The sequence below is a fragment of the Lipomyces tetrasporus genome (assembly GCF_029532465.1).
Source record: "Lipomyces tetrasporus strain NRRL Y-64009 chromosome Unknown POJ06scaffold_5, whole genome shotgun sequence".
NCBI classification, from domain to species: Eukaryota; Fungi; Ascomycota; class Lipomycetes; order Lipomycetales; family Lipomycetaceae; genus Lipomyces; species Lipomyces tetrasporus.
The window spans coordinates 1,266,638-1,294,461 of record NW_026611600.1 but is presented as its reverse complement, the minus strand read 5'-3'; the positions used below and the strand labels follow the sequence as shown (position 1 = coordinate 1,294,461).

The following is a 27,824-nucleotide window of genomic DNA, read 5'->3' as shown; positions in this document are numbered from 1 at the left end:
CCAGAAATCCGGCTCGCAAAAAAGATTGTGTACGACGGTGCGGCTCGGTAAAGTGTAGAGGGCAGGTTCCATATGGAAGGTTCCATGGCACGGACGCAGGTTCAAGACGATAGTTCACCTTCACGTTCAGAAATTTAAATTCAGCCAGTGACTTGAGTGGTCCGTTTCATAGGTCTGATTATTCTCATGACCAATTATAATTCAGTCTGCCGCTTCAAGTTTTGGCTCTGCTCTAAACAGTTTATTGCAAAACGTAGCTATTCAACTAGTTAACCAACGACAATCATACATCGCATAAAATCCAACCGAAAAAACTCTGATGCCAACTAAACGGCTCTCTAGATTCAAACAAGCAGCCAATCCATTATGATACACAATATAACCATTCGACTAAGCAGTTCCCATCCGTCTAATCGTTCTTCTCATTCCATCACCCGCCACATTAACCAACCCCTCCGTTTCTAGGCTCCTAATGGCGTCGCCAAAGGCCAAATTCTCAATATGCTCAGATGACTGCTCATTCATGTGTTTAAGCAAATCGGTGTATCGAACTGCGCCACTTGTAGCAACAGTCATCTGCTCAATTGCGCGCAATATTTCTCGCCGAAGGTCAGACCGCATTCGGCGCTGCGCGGCGGAGGTGCCCGTCTGGATGAGGTCCATATCAATACGGCCAGTTACAGGATCGGTGGCATACTCCTTGATGGCTGATCTAATGAGACGAACTGCCTCCTGGACGTCATCGGTCGTGACTTCCTCAGACAAACGCATACGGGCGTGGGCTTCGGATAGTCGGATCATACTCTCGAGCTGACGAGTGGTCGCTGTAATACGCTTTTCAGAGGCTCGCACATCTTCTCCAAGCTTCCTGAGGTCGATATAGGCTTTGACAAGTTCGTCCTTCGCATTAGGAGTTATAACTGGGTGAACATTCTGACGAGCATAAGAGATGTAGAGCGTCAAGAACTCAATCGGAAGAATTTCATATTGCGAACCGGTTTCTGGAGTGTCCTCGAGATACAGCCCAGCCAAATGCCGAGCCAGTCGTCGATCAGCCTGCTCGTCGACTTTATCTAGAATGAGATACACCAAGTCGAAACGAGACAGCAACGTTGGTGGAAGATCAATGTTCTGCGGAACGGGCAAGTTGGGATCATATTTTGAGCCGATCGGGTTGGCAGAGGCGAGAATCGAAGTGCGGGCGTTCAGGGTTGTGATAATACCGGCTTTAGCAATTGAAACTGTCTGCTGCTCCATGACTTCGTGAAGCACGGATCGTGTAGCGTCCGACATCTTGTCGAACTCATCAATGCAGCAAATACCACCATCCGAAAGAACAAGGGCGCCACTCTCAAGAACAAGTTGTCTAGTGTCCTGATCTCGTGTAACGTATGCGGTCAAACCAACCGCGGAACTACCCTTACCAGAAGTGTAAACCCCACGAGGGGCAATCTTGTGAACATACTGCAGAAGTTGAGACTTAGACGTAGACGGGTCACCGCACAAGAGTACATTGATATCTCCACGGAATCGTGGAGAGCCGCTCTTTTCAAAGGTCTTGTTGGTGCCTCCAAATAGTTGAAGTAAGACGCCTTTCTTAACATCGTCCATTTCATAAATAGACGGCGCGAGTGAGCGAGCGAGAACCTCATACAAATCTTCCCGGGCACCCATGGTCCTAATCTTCGTGACGTCCTCCTCCGTTATCTTGCGGGTTTCCTCCACCTCGGTACTGGTGCTTGTCTGTGTAGCAACCTGTTCTGCAAATTCTCCTTCCAGAGTCAGAGTAGACAAGTCAAGTCCAAGACGGCGCTTATCGACTTTTTGAATATGAACAACGTCGACATAGGTTTTGAACAAGCTCTTGATGGTGCGCATCCGTGGGTTCACGCGGACAGGAACAGATCTGAAGATTCCAGTAATTTCAACTCGATCGCCCGCTTTTGTCGCATCGACCAACTCGTCATAGACACATAGTGCCACCGAATGCGGCGTTTGCCCATCTGGAACAACATCCGGAGTCTCTTGCAGCTTGATAACTTGCTTATCGGCGTACTCGCATCGGTTATGAACCAGCTGCATAGAATTCTTCGTTTTACAGACCTGTCGAGGACAACTAGTAGGCTCAGCGACAACACCTCTATCAATATCAACGATAACAATGTGTGAGCACTTAGTGCACTTGAAAAAGGCGGACTTCATATCAGGAATGATCGGAGTGCTGCGAAGGACCAAGCCCTTGACGGATATCAACTTGTCAATATCTCCAGGATTTAGGTCCCGCAATCCCTTCTTGCATCCGTCTTCCTCACGTAAGCCGTACGGCCTGACTTTGTATACCGCCCTCGCTTCATGTGCGGCAATCTCTGCCTGCGAGAGATTCATGCTAGTAAGCATCTCGATTGCGCAATCCCGGATGGCCTGATCCATAACCGGAATCAATTCTTGAGGATATCGAATCAAGTTGTAGTAAAGACTGCGAGTAGGGGGATATGCTCTTAGATCCTGAACGTCAAGGTTGAGATTCGTGACTCCAAGCCGGTACATTTCGCGAAGCATGTCGACGTAGACGAGATCCTCACCCTCGCCAGGATATACAACAATTCCATCTTGAACAAGACGATATTTCCGACGGAATCCCTGAAGAAAACCTTGAAACTGGTTGGTGCTCTCGGCGAGAGAGACGTTGGTACCCCAGACAACTCTGTAAGGAACGGCTGCAGCGTCCGATGGAACGTCGTCGTTGGCGGAAAATGTTGCGGCGTTAGATGACGAGGAAGGAACTGAAGGGTCGGACGAAGGATTGCCTGCAGGACCACTACGCCTAGCGTGATGTAGGGGCGTGGAAAATACTCCAGAGGAGTGAATATCACCTCGACGGCGAGAGTGACGAGGGGTGGACGAAGTCAAATTGTGAGACCTGTCCGTTAATAATTGTCTTGCCAGGTAGATTGGACGACACGTACAATTCAGATTGCAAGTTGTTCCCAGAGCGAAAGCCGCTACGGCCCGCACTGCTACTTCTTACGCGCATGGGCGAAGATGAGGATGAATATCTCAAAGGTGAGGAAACCTCGTCAAGACGACTTGGACGAGAGCTGACAGCAGAGACGCTGCGACCAGCACGGGGAGTGTCGTGATCATCGTCTCCTTCCTTCGAAAGGCCATCCGAAAGATCTTCAGTTAGAGAATGAGCAGGTCCTGCGGATGGTGATGACGAGTAGAAGAGCGGAGATGAGGCCATGGCTGCAGCTAACTGCGGTGAGGTTCTGGAGACCCTGCTTGGAGATTGGGACAATTGAGGAGGTGGAGAGGACGCCGGAGGCGAAGATCTAGCCGGCGACGACATCTTGCTCATCAAGATCGGTTCCGGTTGTGAAAATATTGGATCACTAAATGGACAGCGTGCAAATGTGAGAAGATGGTATAGATGTCCAGGGGCGTGATGCACGATGTGAAGCGCAGGGATGAGTCGCGCTTTTCGCGTCGCAAACGCTTGCGTAAACTTCAGCACGACGCGTCCCTTACGCGTCTTAATTATGTACGTTTCAGGAAGTGTATTAACGCATATCAAAGAGTCAAACTCAAACGTGACGCAAAAAATTCACTCATGGATAAACAGGATAGTATCAGGTAACCAAAAACTTTTTAAATTAACCAGTTTGACATAGCTACACAAACTAGACACGGAACTTCCAAAAGCTAGAAAACAAAAATTTGGCGAGAAATACAATCTCAACATGCCGAAACGATTGAAGATGCTCAAACCCAATAGTACTTCACTGATCCAACAAATGCAAAACAGTTATCGCGAAAATGACAGGCGATCCAAACTCCATTCGTAACCAAATTCCGCAAATAACCTCCCGAAAGTCCTACTATTCATACAATTCACTTGCTCCCTCCACTTCCCTGACTTCCTCGGCTCTTGCGCCCGAAAAACCAGGAGCCGGATGCAGACCCAGACCCACTACTAGAAGTAGATTCTTTCCGCCGTGTTATCCCAATCGGCTCGCCCGGAGATTCTGGGCCGTCTTCCTTTCCAGGTGTCACTAGCTTGACGCCCATACTCGTCAACACGTAATACGATGTGTTCGGACCGTCTCCATACGGAGCCTGAGCCTTGCTGGGCCTGGCAGTGGTGGTACTGTAGGCTAATGGTGACTCGGAATTGGACCGAGCGATCGCTGCTGGCTCACCAGCCGTTGACCCCGCTCCCAGCGTATCCGATTGCGCTCTCTGTTTTGAAGAAAACCTGAGATGCTTTGGCTTCGATTTTGTCTTTCCACCCGACCGTGGTTTATTCTTGCCTGGATATACAGACAAAGGATCAACACCGGGTGAACTTGATAGGAGAGATATTGCAGATCCTGACGTTGTGGTCGTAGCAGTAGTTCCTGACGTGGTAACGGATGAAAATGATTGTTGCCCTGGTGCGCGTCTTGGTGAAGTCATTACATATCCAGCCAACGAGTACGGTATATTCGACGGTGTGAACTGTATATTCGACAGTCTCTTCCGCGCGGGTGCGATAACTTTCTTCGCAGTGAGGGTAGGATCAGCGATTAATGCTTCGATATCGGAAATAGCATCATCTTCATCTGCCGCAAGGCGTTCGGTTGGCTGAATACTAGTGGGAGATGTTGCCGCGGTCTTGGCCACAGACGACGCAGTCGCTGTTGTAGCTGACATGGCCGATGACGTAGAACCCGCTTGAAAGTCGACAGCCCTAAACCGGATAATAGATGGAGAAGAAGTTCGCTTCTTCGACACTTTTGTGCTGTGATCCAATATGCTTGGATTAGGCGCCGGGATGAAAAACCACTCTCTGCCATCACTGGAATCCTCAACATCGCTATTCCAATTCTCGACATCTTCCATAGACGGCTCACTGGAGGTCGTTGACGCAGAAACCGAACGCTCTGAAACGTATCGTGATGGAGGGGCCCGCGTGGAGACTAGCAGCTCCAAGTTCTCTATCTCCTGCATAGCCCTCACATAATCGACAGTTTCTGGTGGTCCCGGGCTTTTCACATCACCAGATAACTTTCCCACAAAGGACTTGTCAGTGCTTAGTAGTGCGGGCAGGGGTGGCAGGGGAATTTCTGGCACTGGCGCATTTCGATCCCCAGCGTTGTCGGTCCTGGGCGATAAGACATGTGGAGCCCGTCGAAATAAATCTTGCGTGCGACCTGCAAAGATTGCAGTTCCGAATATAGGAGAATTGCCGGGACTTGACGACACAGGACTAGATGGTGAGGACACTGCTGGCTCCTCCGGGACGACACAAAGTCGCTGTTGCAAATGTATCCGCTGGATGTCACTTCTTGACTGCGGAGGAGAGGAATAAATCCGACGAGGAGTTTTCGACAGATGCTTCTGAGGCGGAGACGAATATGCAAAGAGGCGGACAAAAGTCTTCAGAAATACCTCGACGTCGGATATCGGCGGGGCAGGGATATCGTAGACAGAAGGGCCAGCCGGACGGGGCTGAGCCGCCTGCTGTAGCGGCGGGGATATTGCTATCTCAGTCATGAGGCTCTCTCTTATAATCTGTGTGAAAAGCACATGTAAAAAATATAGTGCTTTCCACGTGGATATAAACCTGAAAAATACAGCAGGGGGGCTGTGGAGAAGGGAGAGAAAAGGTGTCGCCTGCAGGCGGGGATGCGGAGTTGACTGCAGCGGAAATCAAAAGCGGGGATGTGGAGTGCGATGACAGCAAGAAGAAGATTTGACCCTCGTGGTGGCGTCAACGTCTAAAGTCTGACTCAGTCGTGCCCTAACTGTAAACGTCACTCCGTCACTAGCTTTATCTCAGCGCCCCGTAATCGATCATACAATCTCATCACAATGCTACTATAATAATAGTCTGTTGGCTACTACTGTGGTCCAATTTATTGCACATTGCGATGACCTTCAATGATTTTTTCCGCTGCGGGTGCGACATCAGTGGGCATCGGCCTATTGATGATTGCTTCTCGGACCGATACTCATCAAATAAGCAACGCTGCTTAGTTGGGCAAGACCACATGCCGCTTGTCGATCAACCAGGGGATTACTCCTGTCATATCCCTAAATGATATGCAGTTGCCGATGTGGTCAAACAAGTCAGGCTCCGGAGAGGTACAAGAGATTGCTAAACAAATCATTCACGCTCGGATGCGTCGCGAACACGCGTCTGGCAACTGGTCTCACATCTATTATCGCACAGAATATACTAGTTTTCTTTCAAGAAATCGCATACACGTGCTCTCTTATTGATCGTGAGATGCGCAGGACAGATCGTGCAGATGAACTCAAAATATCACTCATCGAAACTCGCACCAGCCAAACACATGTGGGTAAGTATTTATTCGAACGCGTCATGAAACTCGTTGAGACGCGAAGACCGAAATTATTACGTTGCTTCGAACAGCTCATCTACCACAATTGCAGCAATCTTTCTCGCCCTACCCTAAGTTATGGACAATGTGATACTGTTCCTGTGGGCGACGAGTCAAGGTTTGCGTGCGACTTTCCTGGCTGTGACAAGTCGTATAAATTCAAGAGCGGCCTGCGAGTGCATAAACTGAATCGTGAGTCTCGATCTCTACCGGGCACGAGGGCAGCGCTAACGCTACTTTAGACAACCCGAGAGAAGTATATACTTGTACTTGGCCTGGATGTACGAAGTCGTTCGTCCGCGACTACAACTCTTAACTACATCTTGAGTACACCGGAAGCGCAGTTCAGGAAATGACGAGGCAGTGGATTGAGTCGAGGATTGCACCGCAACCTAGCCCCATGCTTCCCTTGCATGATCAGCAAAACACTAGCGGCGGTATCGATCATCCCCTTACGCGAATTGATAAGCAAAGGTGGATTAAATCCTTTGAGCGACTTAGGGATGGATACTCTAGCAGACATCACGGCCAATCCCTGCCACCGGCAGTGATTACAGCCATTGGGTGGCAGCTCGCACAGAAGAAAGGTGGTCACGAGAGGGATACATTTCAATCCGACCTGCTGCTGTTTTTACCGGTCATTCCCGGAAGAACGAGCCCAAGAAAATTAATTAGAGACGGTTTCCAGTGGGCGCATCGCGTGGTTTGCTATCTAACCAAGAGGTAACTTTTCGTCTCCAGCCAATGATTCGTTTTCTAACTGCCGCCAGTGAGGTTGATGTTTATAACTTACTCTGCAGAGGCTACGAGGCGTCCCACCTCTGTCATCAGCCGGCCTGCATTAATCCTGACCATCTGGCCGTCGAGACAATGGCGGCAAATAAGAGTCGTAAGATCTGTTCGGGCAAAGTCAATGTTAAGATGTCAGTCAACGGCCGAGACTACCTTTTAAAAACCGAAGAATACCCGCATTCACCGCCGTGCGTTATTAGACTCGAAAGTCGCGCCGCGATTGAATTGCGGGCAGATGGTTCAGTTGGCGATACTTGCTCTAGCTAATTTGCTCTTGCTACTTTTCTTTTGCTACTTTTCTCTTGCTGCTTTGCTGTTGTTGACCCCTGATAAATGATATGAATTCAAAATTACTCATATCGTCTAAGACTGATATCCTAGATATCGTGTATTGTAATATATATGGTCATATGAATCACGTGATCAATTTTCCTTTACGTCGTTGACACGATGATCTCTGTCGGCGTTGTCGTGTGCGTAACCCCTGAACTTACTGACTCGTTGGCAAGTTGACCAGTTCTGCTAACCATCATCGCCTTAACTTGAGTGTAGCTTTGCATCGAGTCGTATAATTATTCCTAACTCGTTGCTTCTGGTATTTAGCACCACGGTTGTGGACGGATATAACTGGCGACAACGGAGCTAAGCGCCTATCGTCACGACATGATGGGGATTCATCAGAAACTTGCCTCGTTCTACAGCAAGCAGGTACCGGGCCGGACACCTTCCCAGATGGTACCATCGCGTCGCCAAGGCGCCCTGCCCAGAGATTGCTCCTCGTCGGCATCATCTTGCTCAACGTCGCCATCGTCGTTTGACGGTGATGATTTCAACGGTGGGCGAGTAGGCAATGCTTCTCCCAGCCGACCCGACCAGTCTCCTCGCGGCCGTCGGAGCCATGAAGATAGGTATCCTCGGATTGGCTATTTCCACCCTCAGTCAAATTTTATCCGGGCGCGATTTCCTACGCCGCGGGGACCACAACCGAATATTGAGGCATTTACATCCACCGCAGGACAGGCTGCGCAGCTATCTGCTAGTGTTCCAGCTAGGCCCGTCCGTCCTTACTCAGCGGTTATCTTGTCAAAGTCTGTGAAGAAAACTGGCTGGAATTGTCAGGATGGCCGTCGCGGTACTATAAAGAGTGTGCTCACGTTTGGCTATCGCAAAGGGCGTCGTTATGGCGATGCCGGCGACAATACAGCCGCCTCCGGAGCTCCCATGCTCCCCCCAATTAGGTTTTTTTCGGGCGGATCGTTACATATTACGGACCGTATTGGTACTGAAAACAAGACGAAGGAAGAAGAGCCCAAAGTTGAACAGGTATCGGTTGCAGACAAGGCAGGACCGACAACGCAGGCAGCAGACGATATGGACACGACACAAGACGAGGACTTCGACACAGAAGAGGCGATCGCAAGGCTCAACAGTATTGTCGCTGCCTCCGTTGCCGAGGCGAACGCTGCGCAAAGGGGTGATGATGCCCCAACGTTGTGGCGCAGATTATCACAAAAGGGACGGACGTCACCGCAACAGCAGTTGCAGCCTAATGGCGAACCATCTGTCAAGTTTAATCTCCCCAGTCCAACGATGCTTAACACTAATGACCGGACTTCCGGGTTTGTGAATATTCCCGTCGCGAGTTCGGACGGTAGTGCAGCTGCCCGTAATACGAATAGCATCTTGCTCAGTACTGTCAGTCATGATATTTCAGATGACGATTTCCAGATTGAATCGCCAAAATCAAAAAGTTCAAAACTAGAGGGTGGCAGTGTGGACCTTTCACCGTCACGCAAATTGTTGCACGTGAGCAGCATACTTCATTATGCATCAAAGACCATTCGACGGAAAGTACGTAATCCGCATCACAGTTTTGGACAGGTTGGTTTCCGTCACTGCATTGGTAATGTCGATACTGGCATTGCGAACTGTGACAGCAGGAGCATGGCAGGTATTACAGGGCTGGATGAAACCGTCATGCCCGATGAGTCTGATAGAGTGTCTACAGCGCCTAGGAGTCTGAAAACAAGCAACAGAACTGTGGATGCTGAGGATGCTGAGGATGCTTCGTTTTTTGGACGGCTGAGGTCTAGAGTTCGGGCATTTGTCGCGTCGCGGTCACGGAAGACATCGACTCGCACAATCAAATCTGATGTTCCTGTCACTGTGCAAATTGAGCAGCTATATAGTACAATAGACAACAAAAGAGTGGAGTATGAGTATATCGATGATGAATACAAATCAGTCTATGAGACAAAGGACGATAAGCTGAAGAATACTGATACCACTTCTGGCACTATGACACAAGGACGAGTTGTCAACGCACCAGTGATCGACAGCTCGAATCTGACTGATTCTGACTGGGATCAGATGACACCAGGGACTCAGACTACATTTGCGCCCAGTCCGACAGGTCCTAAAGAGACAGATCAAGAGTCTCCGAAAAAAACCGGAACAGTACGATTCAACAACTTGGTCGAAATTATGGGTGAAGAGGATAGTTTTGTTGCCGTTGAGACTCCGATTATGCGAACACCTATGGGGGATGACCTGAGTCTGCCCGTGGAAGTGTTGCGACCAACTGTACAACAACTAAGCTCGTCTATGTGTAATGGTAGTGATCCATTTCGTTCACCCGTCTCAACAACTAGCGGTTCAGCAACGACTCTAATCAGTCCAAGATTGTTGTAGGTATGTCGGAAATCTGTAAACTTCTTGGAATTTAAGGTACTTCTCAATTGTCTGCGTGGGGCATTTTAATGGGATCAACAATGGCGCTAGTTTTTTATTAAAGGGTTGATTATACGATATGTATTTTTATCCACTCTTTTTTCTGATCGATGTGGATATATCGCTGCGGCTTTTTGTATTCTGCTGACAATAGAAACAAATTATATTGAGTAACTAATGTAAGCGAAAGATCGGAATGTCTTGCACTTAGGTGTCCGTTCGTATCATCAATGAGAAATAAGCGTGCGACTTTAGAAGTAAACGTGAACAGCAGCCGCGACACCAATTCTCTGATTGCTTCGTGCTGATGATTTAGCTGATTTTGAGTGCATTGCTACGGAATACATGCCAATCCGCATATTGTCTATAATACACTGCTCGCAAGCATTCTTCCAGTGTCGTCTCCCAATTGTGTTCTTGTCCTTCGCGACACGAAATTGCATTCCTATTCAAACCCTTGAAGAGCTTGAAGGATCGAATGCCGAGCAGAAGGGGGCTCCCTCAGCGAGAATTGGTTCAAAACCCTTACAGAGTACAGTTCACGGCAACCCTGAACAACAGATTTTTGCATTGAGTGAACCAGCCGTGTCGAAACTCGAAACGGAACCCCCTGTGCTTCACGACGTCAATTTTACCAGTTGAGGCGCGTCGGAGTCGCGCGTATCATTATCTCGCCATCAATCAACCTTCTCGTGGGCGCATCGACACTCGGCCTCGGTTGTAATATTCGACATATCTTACTGCTATCTTAATTTAGTGTATTGGTAAGATTTGCGTCAAGAAGTTTGTCCAATAATTGCAACTGTCAATGGCAACCACAGCGGGTTTGAAGCGGCATACGCCGGACGACAACGCCTCGATCGCGACTAAACGACAGGCACTTTCCCGCGGGGCTGCCAACAGCTCGAAGTCGGTTGCTGGCAACAGAAACGGTGCACAGAGTAAATCGTCGAAATCTAACGGCCCCTCAAATGAGGCATTGTGGGTATCTCTGAGATGCCTTGTCTCGGGTCGCGAGGCTGCTGCTTTGATTGGCAAGAACGGTGAGAATATCACGCTCGTGCGAGAGCTGGCTGCAGTGAGATGTAGCTTTAGTGATAATATAAGAGGTGCGGCCGAGCGAATAGTCACGATCACTGGTACTGTGGAAGGCGTCGCGAAGGCAAGTGGACCTGGGCTTATGCGATCCTGGACCTGTGTGACTAACCATATACTCCAGGCGTGCCAGCTGCTAGTACGCACAATCCTCAATGAACCGCTGGATCAAACGGCAATCGAACCCAAAAAGCACAGTCTGAGGATACTTATTCCACACAAAGCAATGGGACCAATCATAGGAAAAGCAGGTGCAAGACTACGAGAGATCAGGGAATCTTCGGGCACAACGTTAACAGTCTCTGAAACGCTGCTACCTCTCTCGAATGAAAGGTCTCTGCTTGTTCATGGAGATGCGGACGCAGTACAGCAGGCGGCATTGATGATCTGCCAACACCTGTTGGATCAGTCTGAGAAGCTAGCATTAGCGAACGTGCAATATTACAATCCACTGCCTATATGCGGAGCGTTTGGTCACGTTAATCACTGGCATCTATACGTCGAGAAGAACGTCGCCACACCAGTAAATCCGTATGGTGTTTCGCCTAACGGCTACAGTGGGGCAGACTACGCCGCGCAACTAGGTATTGTGGATGTAAGAGGAGACGAGCAGGCGCTCACGCCGGAGCCCAGATCAGCAACGAAAGAATCTACGCAGCGCACACCTATTGTTCCCACAGTGCAGGCAGCAACTTCAGTCCAGAGTGCTCAGCAGCAGGCCCAGCAAGCCCTTCCAGGTCAGCCAATGACTCAGCAGATTTATATCCCCAATGACATGGTTGGCGCTATTATCGGAAAGGGTGGTGCGAAGATCAATGAAATTCGTCAACTATCTGGCTCGAATATCAAGATTAATGGTAGGCGATAAACCTGACTACATGGACCGTGAGCTTACATGTATCCTTTTGTAGAGCCGCAAGATAACAGCAATGAGCGCCTAGTTACGATAACCGGTACTTCGGAATGCAACCGTAAGTTCCTCCGTATGGGTGTGTGGTGTCAACATACACTAACTTTCTTCAGAAATGGCGTTATATTTACTGCACTCACGATTGGAAAACGAGAAGAAGCGTTAGGATAATTAACGTGTTTGTACTATTGATTTTGTAAGATTCAGTTGGGACCTCAAGAATTGTAGATAGCCAAAAGCATTACGCGTGCCTTTAATTCTGTGGAAATTTTGAATGAGATAATTGGATTCCTATATGTTCATTACTCCCCGAACAAACGGACATTTGCGTCATGTAGCTATTCCCTAATTCATGCACGCAGGTAGGATGACACAAAATAGGGTGATGACTATAAGTGTCTCAACTTCTATTGATAATGCTTTAGAAAAAAAGCGATCCATCGAAGCAGTAAACTCGGAAAAAAAAATCTGGACAACACCGGAATCGAACCGGGGACCTCCCGCATGCTAAGCGGATGTGATAACCAACTACACCAGATGCCCTTGAAAATCAAGCTAGCAAAAATCTGACTACGCAGTGCTAAAACCCTAGCCCTGACTTATTGTTCGCGTCCTGCTCCTCTCATCAAGGCATCATGAAATTTGTTTTTGTGAATGGTTTTTTTCCTTTTTTTATTTTTATTATTATTGTATTATTATTTGTTTATTTTGGTGTAATTATTTTTAATAAAGTGATACAAAGATCATTACTGAATGAAAGGAACGAAGGTACGGAGAGTAGTAATAGACTCTGGGCTTTGCCTCATTTTCTGCGTTCGTGAGATCTCCCAAGATCTCCCATAATCCAGTGGCCGTCCAGTCGAGTTTGACAATAGAATATGAAGTATAACCGCCAACGTGATTAAAAATTACCGGAAAACTATCCACGTCTGTGTCAGACTATCTTGTATTTGCTATTTAGTTATTTTGAACGATACAAGACTGTGACGGCACTGACGAATAGAAATACAACGAAGATATAGTAATTTACACGACCACGAAATCAATAGCATGTAAAATACACTGGCTTACAAACAAACAAAAAAGTCGAAAATCTAATATCGGCAAGCAATCCCAATTCCTGTCTGATCGTCCTGACCTAAGGCATAAAGGCAAACGAAAGTGTCTGGAATTTATTGCGGGAACGCTGGCTTGAGACTCATCGTGCTCTACAGTGGCGAATATTACAGGAATCGGCGTTCACCAGCATGCAAGATGTGTTAAAGAGCAGACAGCTTAATCAGGATTATCCTGGCAAAATTGCCATTGTCACGCAGTCTCAATAAGTATTAAGTCGTTGGATGCTTGCACTAGGGAGAATCAGCTCTGTTCTAAGCAAGAACACGAGCGCCTCGGTCAGCCTGTCCAGAAGCTCATGCGTGAGCTACGGGGGCATTAAGCTAAATAAGCGCGGGACTAACGCTAATAGACTTTCAAGAAGTCATTAGCTCCGTTGCCTCTGCTACCCTTTTCTTGATGCAACTTAGACCTAGCGCAGCCCCAAATACAAGCGTGGCCCCTGTCTCGTCAGACATTGACCGGCAAACTTGCGCGCCGGTATTGGCCAGCAGAGATTATGCAAGAGAGTTCTGCTCATTTCTCTGAGCTGTATCACCATTGTCTGGCTGCAGCTAATGATGTCGATGGACGCAATTCAGTAGCTGAACCATACGATCTGGCAAAATCTCTGTCAACAGACATCGCTCCTTGTTTATCTATAACTGAACCTCCACTTGAGCGCTCACACGAACAATGCGGGAACATTGCTCACTCATTGTCATATCAGCGCTCTTAGTTCCGACACTTGCTGCATCTAGTCTTTGCGAAAGGACATGTACGGCCTATCTTCGGCAGTTCAAACTCGAGGGCTGCCTGCTTGATAGCAAAACAACATGCTGCTCCAGCCTCGCATACACAGAATCCTACACATTATGTATAGCACATTGCAGTGTGAAAGAACGGCTAGCTGCTTGGAAATCATTCAGACAAATATGCAAGCTACCCACTTGCGGCAGTAACACCAGTTATGACGATGTATACATTGCAGCAGTGGACAGTAATGTCAGTGAGCAGGAAGCTCTGACGAGAGACGATTCACTGGATACGGCGGTTAATATCTCTTGGGAGAAATTTTCGGCGTGGCATGCGTATCAGGACGCAAAAGCCAGGAATTCAAGGAGTAGCAAGATTTTTGGGTCAGTCTGAACATCTGTTATCGAGCAGTCAGGAATTTGTGTGCTAACACTATACAAAGAGCCATCCTGGCAGCTTACTGGGCACTACTCATGGCGATCAGTTGTTGTTCGAAACTTTACTATCGCATGTGTCATTCTCGACTCGGGAAACGGGGAAGGCTCTCTGCGTCTATTCAGAAACATGTTATCCTACCGGCGCTATTTGGATATAGGCATGTGGAGCCGGTGTTGATCTGTGGGATTCCACTGACCACTATCCCTTTGCGGTGGCAAGCATATTCATGCGCGATCTTCATTGTACTCAATCTCATATTTCTGGTGGCAGAGTTTAATGTCACTGAGGCGGCATCGTCGGTCATAGATGAGACATCACAAGCAGCATTATATGCAGCGAATAGGTCTGGCATTATGGCGGTCACTCTAATGGTTCCGCTACTGCAATTTGCTGGCAGAAATTCTTTGCTCACGCGAATGACTGGGTGGTCGAATGATACATACAAGCTGTTTCATCGTTGGACGGCGCGGGTACGGTCAATCTAATTGTTCTCCTTTATGCTTGACACTAACTGGCAAACAGATACTAGTCCTGGACTCTATAATCCATACTATTGCCATTTCAGCGTATCTCTTGCACTCTGGCGGCCATTCAGAATACCACGCGGTCATTCTTCACAGAAGTAATGTGTTTGGAATATTGGTGAGCATTTTATTGCTCTCGTCCTCTCTGGACTGCTAACAAATCAAAGGCTGCAGTTGCGAGTTGCATGATTATGATACAAGCGCTCTATGTATTTCAGCAATTTTGGTATGAGATCTTTCTCACCCTGCATCTTGGATTGGCAATCATTTTCTTCGTCGGACTGTGGCAACATCTCTCCAGCTATGCGTTCGTCTACCCTCTATATGGTGCGGTCGCGATTTATGCCTTCGACCGCCTACTTCGTCTGCTTCGTGTTCTATCTGGTAATCTTACTGGCAGAGCGGAAATCCACGCCAACGCAGACGCGACCCAAATCATCATCAAACCACTCATCCCGTTCAACTATCGCCCGGGCCAATATGCGTGCCTCTATATCTTGCGTTTCAATTTTTGGCAATCAAACCCGTTCAGTGCTGCTGAGGCACGTGACAATCGGTACATCTTCATCGCTAAACGCCGACGGGGTGTCACGGCCAGGTTGCATGGATATGCCGTTGACCGGGATACGCATCGAGCCCGAATTTGGCTGGAAGGACCATATGGAATATCACACGCTCTCGAAAAATATGAATCTGTCTTGCTTCTGGCAGGTGGTATAGGAATTACGACAGTAATTTCGTATGCCTTGCATCTTAAGCGTAAAGGACGACAGCAGCAGGTTGCCTTGGTCTGGGCGGTTAAAGAGAAAGAAAGCGTGAGCTGGATTGCTTCTCAGTTGAGACATGTTGCCGAAAATGACTTTATTGAAGTTCACGTTTTCGTCACGTCAGGAGAAATGGAGGCCGCGAGAGACAAAATGGACATAGTTCAATTTGAGGAAGCTAGTGATGATAAGAGCACGCTCTCAGATTGCAGGACTATCTTTGAAATGGATTTCGATGATGATGACAGACTTTACAAGGAACCATTATTCGACGACTGCGGCGACAGCAACGGCAAGTCTGGACAGCTGTTTGATAAATTCATTCCTTCAACGGTACATTTCCATTATTATAGACCCCGTATATCAAGTATTATTCGCGACTCGATGAGTCATGATTCAAACAGCCTGGCAGTGTTTGCATGCGGGCCAGCCAGGATGGTTGACGAGGCGCGGTCAGCTGTCATTGCCAATTTGGACGACTCAGGTGGGAAAAGAATTGACTACTTTGAGGATGCGTTTGCATAGAGCAGCAACGTTTAGAACAACTGAACACATAACGGGGCGTATGATATTGACCATACAGTGACTTGGACTACATGCATTCATATCCAAATCTCATGCAATTAATCTATTACAAGCGTTCATAGCAACCCAAAATCATACCTGCGTTCCGTTATTCATGTAATGGCGATTAACTTAGCCGGGTCCGATCTGGCAATTGTTAGCCTTCATGAATCGGAATTGTAATCATGCAATCAATCATACCTTTGGCATGTCGTTGTGGTCGGTGAGTCCGCTAAGATACTTGTTGTACTCCTCAACTTCCTCCCGGTGTGACTTTGACGCTTTCTTCTCTAGCATTTTCTCCAACTGCAATTCAATCAGCCGTGACTCCCACGTCGTTAAGAATGATATTCTTACTCTCTTTCGCTGAATTTCTTCAAATTTGCGCTCCGCTTCGGTCTTATTGTCTACTTGAGGGGTTGACTGAATGGGTTCCGTCGTGGTCGAATCACTCTGAGGGGCATCATGCGAACTTGAACTGGCTGACTCAGTCGGTTGTTTGTCTTTGTGGGATGTCTTCTTTTTTTTCTTCTCGACTTTTCCGCCTTTCAGACGGAGACCACCGCCTGGCACATGAGCGTAGGCGTCGCCAGCCATGGATGGTAGACGCCGCAGTGGCTGCTTGGATCAGGGGATTGTGAACGAGTAGAAGTTCGTTCAGGGGGAGGTTGGTTAAGAACCACATCTAGCGGGGGCTGCGTGGGACGATTGGCTACTAGTGCCCGACCTCGTCGATCGATCGAAAAGTCACAAGCTTGTTAAAGTTCGGATTTTGAACGATAGACCACGACCACGTGCGTGAAATACTGACTTTTACGAATGCCACATTGAAACGTCAAACTGTAACAGAACCGCAGTTTTGCGCGTTGGGTGCGATTGTTCGCGGAAACCCTAGCCCACAGCGCCAGCGGATTCTGGCATGGCCCGCGCGCAGTTGCTATTGGCAGCTGCACGCCGCTCTTGGTCATCGCGTCTTCGGCAGCGCTGGACTCTCAGCCTCCGCTCGTTCTCACCCACTAGATCAATGTTGCGTCCCAGTTGTATTCGGCAGCATCCATCCTAGCCTTTATCATCTCGCGCTGAAATCGAAGTTGTCCGATTGTTACTATGAAGGTATGCTCTGCTCCTCATTCTTACTTCGCGTAGTTGTGACTTCCGTTTCGTCGATATGACGCTCCCGATATCCAACTCGGATGCTTCATTCACGCTTATGATGTCGCAGAATCGCCACTAACGTAGTGTTAGTTCGTGGAAATACAGGACCTGGAATTAATTAATTCCGCTCTGGAGTTTGATACACCTGATTGCAAGGTTGTTGGCGGCTGCGATCTGTACACTACCAAGGCTGCGGGAGGCGATAAGAAGCTATACAAGTCCATCGACAAGCAACTAAATTCCATGTACCAAGACAATCTCATGCTGTCATCATCTCTTAGTCCGCCATCCTTCTCTCCTCCTACAGAACGCGGAATGCTCTCAAGGTCGTCCGAAAACACCCTATCGTCGTCCCTTTTAGCTGGGTCATCTCTGGGATCATCCCCGTTCGGTCCTCTCGACCAAGTTTCGTCCCGACGAACCTTCGCGTACCTTATCGCTGTTTTGAACGCGAGTCACCCAGATCATGATTTCTCGTCTTTACGGCCTGTTGACTTTAAGCGGGAGCGGAGTGCTAACCAGGTTGTTAATGCGTTTAATAATACTCTGTTTGGAGTGGGTATGCCAGTTCCCCCGAGATTGTGGGAAATAGTGGACAGCCATATTGACTTGAAGGTATGTACATATTGGACAGACCAAAAGAGACTCGAACTGAGCAGGGACCTAGGATTGCGTCATCTATAGTCATACGCCGTCGCCGTCGTTTCTGGCGGATGAGCCCGGAACAATATGGTCTATGATGTGGTTCTTTTTCAACAAGCGTCGCAAACGAGTCGCATACTTGTTCTTGAAGGGAACTCGGCACTCGTACCACTTGCAATCATCGAGACGTAATTCGCGGCATGAGAATGGAAATATTTCCGATGAAATGGAAGATTACGAGTCCGAGGAGGAGATTGTCGGCGATTTGGAGATGGACGAGTGAACTATAATAGTTTTGCACATCAGCTACCCTATGTATTTTTAGCACAAACCCTTTTGCTTCTTAGTTTCCTCTGGTGTTTGCTATTACGGGTATTGTGGCAATAAGTTGACGTAGGCAAACGGGTTATATCACGTCGCGCATAAGTTTGCGGCTGCTGGTTTGCCATCAACGTAGCCTTTTCGTCGTTTGTTTTAATTATGGCGCTAGACATTTTTTCTGGACATGTATTATTTTCTCGCATTTGTTTTGTTTGATATATAGTGTAACAGGTGGTAACAATGGTGTATATCGGTACAAATGGTGGTTATTGACAGGTTTTGGATTGGTATGGAGACTAGGGAGCAACGCAGCGTTATTTGTTTTTCGTTCGTTAGTTTAATGCTATTAGTCGTTGGCCCATTCGACTTTAGTTATGTATTCTAGGATTTGTTCTTCGTAATGCGATTTTATATTAATATAGCAAAGACGACAGACAGACAGAACGTTAAACCGGTCAATATAGCGCTAACTACTCCCGAACCGTAAATTCACAAATTTAGCACAAATATACATGATACATAGTTTCACAATTCGACCGTTAATACAATTCGCCCATCTATAACACCGCAAGTCTAGAACCACATCTACTATTCATCGAATTCGTCGCCCGTAGCCGTGTTTCCGCGGCGACTCCCGCTAGCGCCAGAAGGCAAAATATACTTCATAAAGCTTCTCTGGAGACTCTTCTTCGCACTGACTTTCTGTGCGCCAACAAACGACTGTATTGTGACTCTAATCGCGCGATCAATGTCGTATGCAGAGACGTACTCTGACAACCTCATCTTTGCGAACGACTCTGATAACCGGAGTATAGACTCGAGATGACGAACCGTGATTGGGTAGCTACCCGTGGCCAAACTTTCGCGGCGCATGTCTGCGTAGAGTTTCGAAATCTTGTCTTTGTCCATATGATGCAGTTTTGGTCTAACTCGATCCTTGGCGTAGTGAATGTACTTTGCGAGCAGATCCTGTGATATAGGTGCGATTGGCTCCCGTGGTGACGAATTGAATGCATCCGACTCTCCGGCATTCGAGCTATCGTTCTGAGACTGCAATGGCGCGTTCTCCAAAACTTCATTAGCATCCTCCTCGTCCTCTTCCTCGTTGCCAGGATGCGACCGCCCATGCGACTCAATAACGAACTTGGCCAGCCGGGCATCCGTATCCGGGTCCACCAGATCCCGCACAACACACAGAATGTCAAATCGCGACAAAATGGGCTCGGTCAAGTTCACATTCTGCGCAAACGGGACGGTCGAGTTGTATCTTCCGCCGTTGGGATTCGCTGCGGCCATAATTGCGCAGCGCGCCTGCAGAGTGGTGACGATACCCGCTTTGGAAATCGAAATGCTTTGTTGCTCCATTGCCTCGTGGATTGAGGTCCGGTCTTGGTCATTCATCTTGTCGAACTCGTCGATTAAGCAAACGCCCTTGTCTGCCAACACCAACGCACCGCCTTCGAGAGTCCATTCGTTGGTGATCGGGTCTCGGCGGACCGAGGCCGTGAGACCGACTGCGGATGCACCTTGGCCAGTAGCAAAGACCGCACGATGAGCGGTCTTCTCAGCATATTTCAGGAACTGGGACTTTGCAGTGCCTGGGTCACCGAGTAGAAGGACGTTGATGTCACCGCGGATAGAGTGCTTGCCATTAATGTCCTTCGCAACACCCCCAAATAGCGAGCACGCAATGGCAGTTTTGATGTCTTCGTGGCCGTATATACTAGGCGCAATCGATGCAATTATCTTGTCCGCGATATTTGGCTGTTTTGAGAGTTGTCTGATTAATCTCTCGTCCTCCTCAGTCCATCCCTTACCGTCGCCACGAGAGTCACGACGTTGAACAAGGTTTGCCTCGATAATCGTTGCAAAGACAGGGAAACCATTCTTTGCGTTGAGCTGGCCGTCATAAGAGTTCTTGTAAATACCAGTAACCTCGACCTCTTCACCCGGTTTCGCGCTGTCGATCAGATCCCACAACAAAATTACCTCTCGGTGTCGCGGAAGACGGCCAGCAGGAACCGTACCCGGGGATTCCTGCAAAGTGATCTTCTGATAGTTTCTGTAGACGGTTTTTTCGGTGTTGATAGTAAACCCGGACTTTGCCTGGCAGTTGTGGCAGAACGATACCTTCACTTCGGTGTCCGACTCCTGGAAAAACGGGCCGAGCACGACGTTACACTTCGTACAATTGAACTTGACGTACTTTAACTGAGGGAAGACACCCGTGCGTCTAGTCACGACCCCAGTAACGCACACCAAATTATTCAAATGCACCTCGCGCAACTCCCGCAGCGGGCGTACGTTGGGTACGTCAGAAATGCGAACATGGATCTCGAGGTGAATCCGGGAATAATCCGGATAATGTAGTTCTGTGACTTCCATTGCGACGACATCGAAAATCTTCAACATTTCAGCCGGAGCAAAAAGGACAAATCGTGCGAGCACGGACTTGGCTTCGAGGAGGTGCTTGTAGCTGACTTCGAGAGACTCGCTGTTGATTTCACCGAGAGTTCGAATGCGAGCACCGTAGACGGACCGGCCGTTCTCGTCGATGTATTCAAATAGGAAGTTCTTAAATTCGCGGCCGATCGAACGGTGCACAGCTGGTTGGGTAACCCATTCTGCAATAGAAGGTGCCTTCACGTCCATGAGTGCATTGAGGGAGATTTCTTCCATCAACGGGTCCTCGTCCGACAAGTCTGGATCCTCATCGTACGCATTTCGTCGACGACGATGGGTTGGAAGTTCGAGGTCCATATCATCATCTACGTACATGCATTAGCGTCGTCGCTTCATTCATCAAGTGAAATCGGCCTACCATCCAAAAATGCATCCGGAAGCCCACGGCGTTGCCGCAGCACCCTGTCACGACGATTGAGCAGTTCATCAATCTGACGTCGATCATCGATCTCCATATCCTCATAATCGTCATCATCAATATCGCGAGCCCCGAGATTATAGGTATTATTCTGATCAAGATTCGCGTAATCACTAGTCACATCTTAGCATTTCATACTTTTAGCCATGGCACATCCTGTTTTTACCGCTCTAAGTTGTCGCCGAATAAGTCGATACCATTTTCCTCCTCGGCCTGCTCATCTAGATCGTCAATTAAATCGTCCCTATCGAGTTCATTGTCATCTAACTCGTCTTCAAATGGTAGTGGAGGGGGTGACGACGGTGGGAGCGACGATGGTGGAGCCGATGGCAGATTGTCGTCCCCCGAATCTGAGCCGTTCGTCGCTTGTCTTTTCCTTGACGACATTTACCTCTCACTACTGTAATAAAATACTGGAATAATTAATTCTCTGTGTAAAAGTCGATGAGTGACTAGGTTTGGCTGAGTTGGGTGAATTATCGAGGTCATGCGAAGGCAGGGGGTTAATTAGTTGCGGCGTTCACGCACTAAAATCCAATTTACGACGCGTCGCGCGTTCCCAATTTGACGCGTCAGTTAGTGCGCGCCGGTGTCATCCGCATTAGAGTAGGGTGACTTGTGTCACCTCGTGGAACGCTTATTGCTCGCGACTTCGCACCTTCGATAGACGCGACATCTAGCGACCAGGAAATCCGTCGCCTTCCATTAATTTGGCATCAATCACAGCGCAATGTCAGTGTCAGAGTCTGCAGGGAGCCCAGAATCCATCACGGCGTTGGATTATATCGAGACGCAGCAACAACTGTAAGAAGTCTCTAAGATCATCGGGATTCGCACACTAACGCTCCTGCAGGGAACACGACGCGCGTGACGCGCTGCCGTACGATCCAACACATTGCACCTATTTCGACGGCGCGCTGCGTCAGCCTGTGTACGCGTGCCTCACCTGTAACGAGAAGTCAAAAGGCAGTAAGGCTGCCGGGGTATGTTACTCGTGCAGCATACAGTGCCACTCGGATCATGATCTGGTAGAGTTGTTCAACAAGCGGAATTTCACGTGTGATTGTGGAACTACCCGGATGAGTGCCTTTGGCGGATGCAATTTACGGAAGAATTTCAATGAGTTGGATATCCCGTCAAGTAGCAACAGGTATGAGCAAGACAATTTGGCACGATCATGTAAATGAAGCTAAGCGATGGTAGATATGATCACAACTTTGAGGGCCGCTTCTGTTCTTGCAACTCGAAATACAACCCAGAGACGGAAAAAGGGACAATGTATCAGTGCTTGCTAGGCGACGTTTGCAACGAAGATTGGTATCACGAGGAGTGCATTTTGGGTCTCCCATTCCCTCCTGTTGAATCAACTCCGAAGCTGCCAAAGGCACCGCGGGGACATCCTACCGGCGCAGATCTATTGCATATATCGCCAGAACGCGCAAACAAGATGCCGCCGTCTCCAAAGGGCCATCCAACCAAAGTCGTGATCGACGCTATTGATACGACGGAGATTGATAGTTCAGAAATAGGAGACGACGTGCCGAACAAGACAGAGCCGAAGTCGCCGTCCGGGCACCCGACTGGCGTCAAGCTGTACCCTATCGATTACTCTGAATTCAACACGTCCTCGTCGCCGTCAACCAAGACGAAAGAACCTTCGTCGCCAAAGGGCCATCCAACGGGAATTAACTTGCTGCCGGAACTCACGGGTGAGGTCCGTGGGTCCGCTTCCGATGACGAGGAAGATGGCGAAGACCACGTTCCGCCTCCTGGGTTCCCGGACGAGAGTCTGTTTGAGGCGTTTATTTGCTGGAAATGTGTAGAGAAGCATCGGAAGTTCCTTGGGCGATGGGCGGGATGGAATGGTGTCGCGATGGAAGCAGTATTGCGAACGAAGCACGGTGATGCTAGCACGGCTGCACATGTCCGTGAATTAAATGGACTGAAGAGAGTCTTGGAGGATTCGGAGGCGATAGCGCAGAATGCCAAACGAGTTGACCTGGACCACGATTCCGACGTGCGTGACGACTCTTTAGTTGGTTCGTTGTCATCGACTTCGTCTACGTCGTCGCATATATCCAGCACATCCACCACGGCATCGTCCGTAGATGAGCATCCGACGTGCAAGATGCCGACGGGGATTCCAGCAGCTGAAGTATTCTCGTTATTCCTAGTTGAGGGATGGCGTCAGAACATTTGCCGGTGCGCAGAATGTTTAAAATTTCTGGATCGGTTTCCGATGTTGAAAGACGAGGAAATCACATATGAGCCCCCGCAAGACGAAGACGAAAGTAAGTCCGTTCTTCATCTGTCTGTAGTGCACGAGGAAATCGCTAACTGCATGCTACCAGCATCCTCACTCTTAGAAGCGGGAACGCGTGCACTGAATTCAATGCCCCATATCAGCGCCATGGAAGGTCTATACGCGTACAACAAGGTCAAGACTAAGCTCGCGTCGTTCTTGAAGCCGTTTGCTGAGCAGGGCAAGATAGTGTCTGAGCAGGACGTCAAGACATTTTTCGACGATATCAAGAATAAATGAGAGAGAATGGACGACATGATATTGTATAGTAGTCTATTGATATCTGCATTGGTTTGCTTTGGTTTTGTGCTGGCGCGCTGTTCCTTTGCTGGGGGTAAGAGGTGTATTACGGATTTAAAACGAATGCAAATGATTTTGCGTGTCATTGTGGCACGATTCGTCACTAAGATCTGATAATTTTCAGGAGGCGGCGATGGCCACTGGCTTGTTATCAGATCATGTCCACAAGTAATCGTGCCATTCCGAAACCGATGCGGTTTGTCAATTTTATCTGACAGTTTGGATACGGCCGGTCGTACCTAGGATCCGCACCGTGTTTAATGAATATGCGTAGGCTCACTATTCCCGTTTTGAGTAGGTCCGTTATATTATTCACGATGATCAATTTATAAACTCGGACGCACAGCCAACAAACCGTCAACGGATAGATAAGACATGCGGGATATCTGAAATTGGATTAACGGAGCATGTCTCGATATTATGCAAGCCGTTAACCATTCGGTATGATAGCATACATGAGCAGTCGCTGGCACCAATCACAGAAGCGGTGATTATCGAGATCAGATAACAAAGCAGTGTCTGCGAATGGTGGTGGATTGGTCGAGCCGCAGCTAGTTTTGCAAACTTTGGGCGGAATTAGCTGTGCTGTGGTTGGTTGGCGTGGCTTTGATTACGTGTAATTACTCTCGCCATGATTGGCTTGCCCGCGCCACATAGTAGTTGGAGCCAATGAGGGGGCTCATAATAGTAAGCACCAGCCACCACGCCACGCCGACTTCCGCCCCATATCTCGATGCCATTTGTTCTATAAAGTTGCTCGCCCGCCCCAATCTATTGCTTCGTTCAATATCGTCAACGCAAGATCTCGACTTCCCGCCTTATTCAACTTCATTACTTGTATTACAGTCACAATGGCTTGCTGCGGAAAATCCAACGGTGTTTGCGTTTGTGCTCAGGAGGCACGATGCTCGTGCGGGGCGCGACCAGCAAGGGAATGTGTCTGCTCCAAGGCGGCTACCGAGAACACGGTCGACGGCGCTACCTGCTCATGCGGTAAGTCTGATTCTTTGGGATGTTGCATCGTCAAGGGGTCGCGCGAGCTAACGGTTGTCGTCCAGGCAAGCGACGTGCGCATGAATGCACTTGCTCCCGCGCGGAGACGGAGAACAGTCTCCGGGACGGCGAGGTCGATTTCACAAACATGAAGTAATTCTCCGCCGCCGACGTGAATCACATTACGGCCGGTCGCTAGCAAATGTCATATCGTCCGGCTAGCCTTTGGCGCATCACTATTATGATCACTTTGTGATAATAGTTCTGTTATATATACATACACACTGTAGGATGGGTTCGGGATCAATAGGGGACAGCAAATTTTGTTTGGGATATACTATCGTGTTTGATGCATTTGTTTTGGGTGGCGCGTGTGTTGCATTTAATTATCTGTACAATAAATAATCCATGAGGTTACGACATCCCACGTTTCGCACCGTTGCCGATCACCGTTGGCATGGGTGATAGTAGTGAGTGGTTGACTATTGTGACGAGATCTATTAAGAGGCGTGCGCATTGCTGCACAGCGCAGTCTAGTGTAGTTGGCCGGCGTTGTGCGAGCCAGCCATCTGTGGCGCTCATCGGTTGCAGGTCGCGGCGCTAGCACATTATCGTAGGCAACAAACTATAGACTAGCATGCAATATTTTCATTCGAGCAGACAGAATTTATAGAGGCGAAGACGCACGCACGGTCGTCTAAGACGAAATTACGGGCTAACATATTACATATATCGGTCAGGGCCGCCGGACGCGAACAGTGACAGCGATAAGCACCGGGACGATACGCCGTGATGTGGTGATAAACAATTATTATCACACACGCGGGCATATCATAATCCAATCATCCCATAGCAATCGCGACAAACCGTATTTGGGCGCAGCCGCAGAACTTGCCCTGGCGTGATCCGCCAGATATCTGCGCGTGATCTGTGACCAGGAATCCGCTGATCGGACTCAACCGTCACGTGCATTTGCCCGACAGCGGGCCCTCTCCCCCGCACTTTTTTGCAGCGAGGCCGGGCCAGAGGCGGACAAACAGCAGCGGCACTGGATACATCTGTATGCAGTTGTGGCACTTCGTAACAAACAGTAGTGGCGTCGTCAAAGGCGGTTGACGAGAGTATGCAGATTGTGGAAGAACAATAAGGCAATTGCTTGGCCAGCTGGTGGATTGATCGGTGGCTCGCAGTGAGTGAGCTGATCAGCCGCTGCGCTGCCGTGGCCGCAACTGACATCATGATGCCCTAGCCCTAAGCCCCCCGTCCCCGCCGCCTATTGTGCGCGCTGAAGGTTTTTGGTGCTTCGAATTCCACTCGCCCGCTCTCGCTTGCGACACACGACCCCGTCGCCATAAATAACATGCCGCCGCCTGCCATTCTCATGCCCTTCTATCCGCCTTCCTTCCCAATCATACCAAATGTCCTCTACTCTCCACTCTCAGCCGTCCCAGCTATGGCAGTCCTCCTACATGATCTCCGACCGTACGTTTATCGTTGTTAGCAGCGCTTAAGCCGCACGACTAACATGATCGATTCCTGCAGAGCCAGAGAAACCCGCGTCGCCTCGCCCACAACCGTCCGCACCTACCCGCCGATTGTCCTGGATCCACAACATCTCTCACAAGTTCTCGACCCACTCGTCGACGCCAGCTACTGAGTCGGCAGTGGGTCAGCTGGCCAACTCACGCCGTAATTCTGTCGACAAGCACGAGCCTGAGACTGAGTCGGCCTCGACACTAGTCTCGCCTCAGGTCTCCCCAGTCGAGCCCGTGGAGCCCAAGCCCGGGTTCTTCTCCAGTTTGCGTCGCATGTCGTCTTCTTCTCGCAGCCACGGGCCGTCTTCAGAGTGTCGCCGGGTCGTGTTCAACAAAAACACCAGCAGACCTGTCTGTCCTGTGAATGAATTGCGATGCATGAAAATGAAGCGCGTCGCCTTCAGAGTCGACGAAATCGACGATGAAACTATAAGTAAGGAGCCTCTGTACATCCAGATTCGCAGGGCAATAAAGCATCAAGAAGCCGTGCTCGAGCGGAAGCGTCAGGCCATCGCGGCCGCCGTCAATAGTCGCTCGGGCTCGTCTCCTACCTCGCTCGACGCCAAAGCAGCCGTCGCCGGTCTTGACGGTAGCAGGTGCGTCGCGAAGCCATGTGTCCCTGACAAGGCGATTTTGTTCCTCGATGGACCAGTTGAAATTCCCAAAGGAGTCATGTCGACCATCCGTAGCGCGTCGCTCGCCACTGTCGACGAACCGGGCAATGGCTGTCAGTCGTCTGCTGCGTCGTCGCAATCCAGCGACTCGGACCGTCGGCCGAGCGTGGCGTCTACTTCGAGTTCGAGTTCGAATTCGAGCTCGGATGAGACCAGTGAATCATCGGTCTCGGCCGCTCCTGATCTCGGCTCCGTCTATGTCCGATGCTGCAAGTTGCGAGAGCTACGTCCGCTCGATCTCTATTACGACCAGATCAGAGGTCACACCGAGTCGGTCGAATCCGTCCGGCTGTCGGCTGATGGCCGCGACCCTCCCGCATACGCACAAGTTCAAGCCCTCGCCGACTTTCTCGCCTGTGTCCCGGTCGAGAACTTTCACATGGACAATGTCGCGCTGGCCGACGACATGGTCAAGCCACTAATGGCATCCCTCGTCTCGTCGAAATCCCTTGAATTTCTGACCCTGGCTAATACGAAGCTGAATGCTGCAGGCTGGAAATCGGTCTGTTATTTGATCGCTATGAACAAAAGTCTCGAGAAGGTGGATTTGTCAGGCATTAGACGGAAAAATTCCGAATGGGCGATACTGTCGAAAGCTATCGAAGCGCGGGGCGCAGACAACCTGGTCGGTGTCGATTTGACGGACACAGATATCCCCCCAGCCGAACTCGAGCGCATTAAGGCGATGTAATGTAATGTTTGTATATATAGTTTGTATGTTTTTGGGTTACTTAAAACGGGCATGGTTTGGTTATTGGTCGCATGGAGTTTTGTAACACATTATGTACTTTATGTGTATATTATGATAGAAACATTGCTGCGATCGTCCAGTAATTACGTTTCATTTACGTCGATAACGAGTTCAGGGTTCGCGGCCAGGGTTCGCTGCCAAACTTGTCACGCCGTTTGGTGGGCGCCCACGGGTTAAAATACAAAAACATTTTTTCACCCCCCCGTTCTATTGATC

General features: G+C 49.0%; 12 protein-coding genes and 1 non-coding gene across 13 annotated transcripts; 8 read left to right on the top strand and 5 right to left on the bottom strand.

Annotated features, from left to right (window-relative positions):
* Positions 1–69: 69 nt before the first annotated feature.
* POJ06DRAFT_109411 (MCM2/3/5 family-domain-containing protein) lies at positions 70–3,435 on the bottom strand. The gene is made up of 2 exons (XM_056184034.1): positions 2,967–3,435; positions 70–2,920 (listed from the first exon to the last, which is right to left on the bottom strand). The coding sequence occupies exons 1-2, from the start codon at positions 3,356–3,358 to the stop codon at positions 391–393; spliced, it is 2,922 nt and encodes a 973-aa protein (XP_056044112.1). The 5' UTR covers positions 3,359–3,435; the 3' UTR covers positions 70–390.
* A 155-nt stretch (positions 3,436–3,590) lies between these two features.
* On the bottom strand, positions 3,591–5,685 carry POJ06DRAFT_253355 (uncharacterized protein). Its single transcript, XM_056187629.1, has one exon. It carries the CDS (start codon positions 5,533–5,535, stop codon positions 3,892–3,894), a length of 1,644 nt encoding a protein of 547 aa, XP_056044111.1. The 5' UTR covers positions 5,536–5,685; the 3' UTR covers positions 3,591–3,891.
* Positions 5,686–6,252: 567 nt separating this feature from the next.
* POJ06DRAFT_253352 (uncharacterized protein) lies at positions 6,253–7,583 on the top strand (the record flags this gene model as incomplete). Its single annotated transcript, XM_056187628.1, has 3 exons — positions 6,253–6,578; positions 6,629–7,109; positions 7,157–7,583. Coding segments are annotated over exons 2-3 (656 nt in total), but the record flags the coding sequence as incomplete, so codon positions are not given.
* Positions 7,584–8,353: 770 nt separating this feature from the next.
* POJ06DRAFT_253351 (uncharacterized protein) lies at positions 8,354–10,083 on the top strand. The gene has a single exon (XM_056187627.1). The coding sequence runs from the start codon at positions 8,400–8,402 to the stop codon at positions 9,867–9,869; it is 1,470 nt and encodes a 489-aa protein (XP_056044109.1). The 5' UTR covers positions 8,354–8,399; the 3' UTR covers positions 9,870–10,083.
* A 470-nt stretch (positions 10,084–10,553) lies between these two features.
* POJ06DRAFT_253347 (uncharacterized protein) lies at positions 10,554–12,202 on the top strand. Its single transcript, XM_056187625.1, has 4 exons — positions 10,554–11,070; positions 11,128–11,860; positions 11,915–11,974; positions 12,027–12,202. Exons 1-4 carry the CDS (start codon positions 10,717–10,719, stop codon positions 12,077–12,079), a joined length of 1,200 nt encoding a protein of 399 aa, XP_056044108.1. The 5' UTR covers positions 10,554–10,716; the 3' UTR covers positions 12,080–12,202.
* Positions 12,203–12,382: 180 nt separating this feature from the next.
* On the bottom strand, positions 12,383–12,456 carry POJ06DRAFT_t44. The gene has a single exon. It is a non-coding gene; the product is annotated as a tRNA-Ala (tRNA).
* Positions 12,457–13,459: 1,003 nt separating this feature from the next.
* Positions 13,460–16,132, top strand: POJ06DRAFT_109334 (ferric reductase NAD binding domain-containing protein). Its single transcript, XM_056184032.1, has 4 exons — positions 13,460–14,147; positions 14,207–14,672; positions 14,725–14,844; positions 14,894–16,132. Exons 1-4 carry the CDS (start codon positions 13,705–13,707, stop codon positions 16,013–16,015), a joined length of 2,151 nt encoding a protein of 716 aa, XP_056044107.1. The 5' UTR covers positions 13,460–13,704; the 3' UTR covers positions 16,016–16,132.
* POJ06DRAFT_109345 (uncharacterized protein) lies at positions 16,101–16,731 on the bottom strand. The gene is made up of 3 exons (XM_056184033.1): positions 16,412–16,731; positions 16,256–16,360; positions 16,101–16,201 (listed from the first exon to the last, which is right to left on the bottom strand). Exons 1-3 carry the CDS (start codon positions 16,649–16,651, stop codon positions 16,187–16,189), a joined length of 360 nt encoding a protein of 119 aa, XP_056044106.1. The 5' UTR covers positions 16,652–16,731; the 3' UTR covers positions 16,101–16,186.
* A 295-nt stretch (positions 16,732–17,026) lies between these two features.
* On the top strand, positions 17,027–18,580 carry POJ06DRAFT_253339 (Maf1 regulator-domain-containing protein). The gene is made up of 3 exons (XM_056187624.1): positions 17,027–17,167; positions 17,300–17,824; positions 17,877–18,580. Exons 1-3 carry the CDS (start codon positions 17,162–17,164, stop codon positions 18,132–18,134), a joined length of 789 nt encoding a protein of 262 aa, XP_056044105.1. The 5' UTR covers positions 17,027–17,161; the 3' UTR covers positions 18,135–18,580.
* POJ06DRAFT_275714 (MCM2/3/5 family-domain-containing protein) lies at positions 18,581–21,538 on the bottom strand. The gene is made up of 3 exons (XM_056189661.1): positions 21,220–21,538; positions 20,994–21,166; positions 18,581–20,940 (listed from the first exon to the last, which is right to left on the bottom strand). The coding sequence occupies exons 1-3, from the start codon at positions 21,438–21,440 to the stop codon at positions 18,761–18,763; spliced, it is 2,574 nt and encodes an 857-aa protein (XP_056044104.1). The 5' UTR covers positions 21,441–21,538; the 3' UTR covers positions 18,581–18,760.
* Positions 21,539–21,783: 245 nt separating this feature from the next.
* On the top strand, positions 21,784–23,595 carry POJ06DRAFT_196544 (putative zinc finger in N-recognin-domain-containing protein; the record flags this gene model as incomplete). Its single annotated transcript, XM_056185032.1, has 4 exons — positions 21,784–21,857; positions 21,907–22,203; positions 22,257–23,344; positions 23,405–23,595. The coding sequence occupies 4 exons, from the start codon at positions 21,784–21,786 to the stop codon at positions 23,593–23,595; spliced, it is 1,650 nt and encodes a 549-aa protein (XP_056044103.1).
* An 800-nt stretch (positions 23,596–24,395) lies between these two features.
* On the top strand, positions 24,396–25,088 carry POJ06DRAFT_275712 (uncharacterized protein). Its single transcript, XM_056189660.1, has 2 exons — positions 24,396–24,648; positions 24,714–25,088. The coding sequence occupies exons 1-2, from the start codon at positions 24,507–24,509 to the stop codon at positions 24,803–24,805; spliced, it is 234 nt and encodes a 77-aa protein (XP_056044102.1). The 5' UTR covers positions 24,396–24,506; the 3' UTR covers positions 24,806–25,088.
* Positions 25,089–25,992: 904 nt separating this feature from the next.
* Positions 25,993–27,806, top strand: POJ06DRAFT_253332 (uncharacterized protein). Its single transcript, XM_056187623.1, has 2 exons — positions 25,993–26,130; positions 26,191–27,806. Exons 1-2 carry the CDS (start codon positions 26,067–26,069, stop codon positions 27,546–27,548), a joined length of 1,422 nt encoding a protein of 473 aa, XP_056044101.1. The 5' UTR covers positions 25,993–26,066; the 3' UTR covers positions 27,549–27,806.
* The last annotated feature ends 18 nt before the right edge of the window (positions 27,807–27,824 follow it).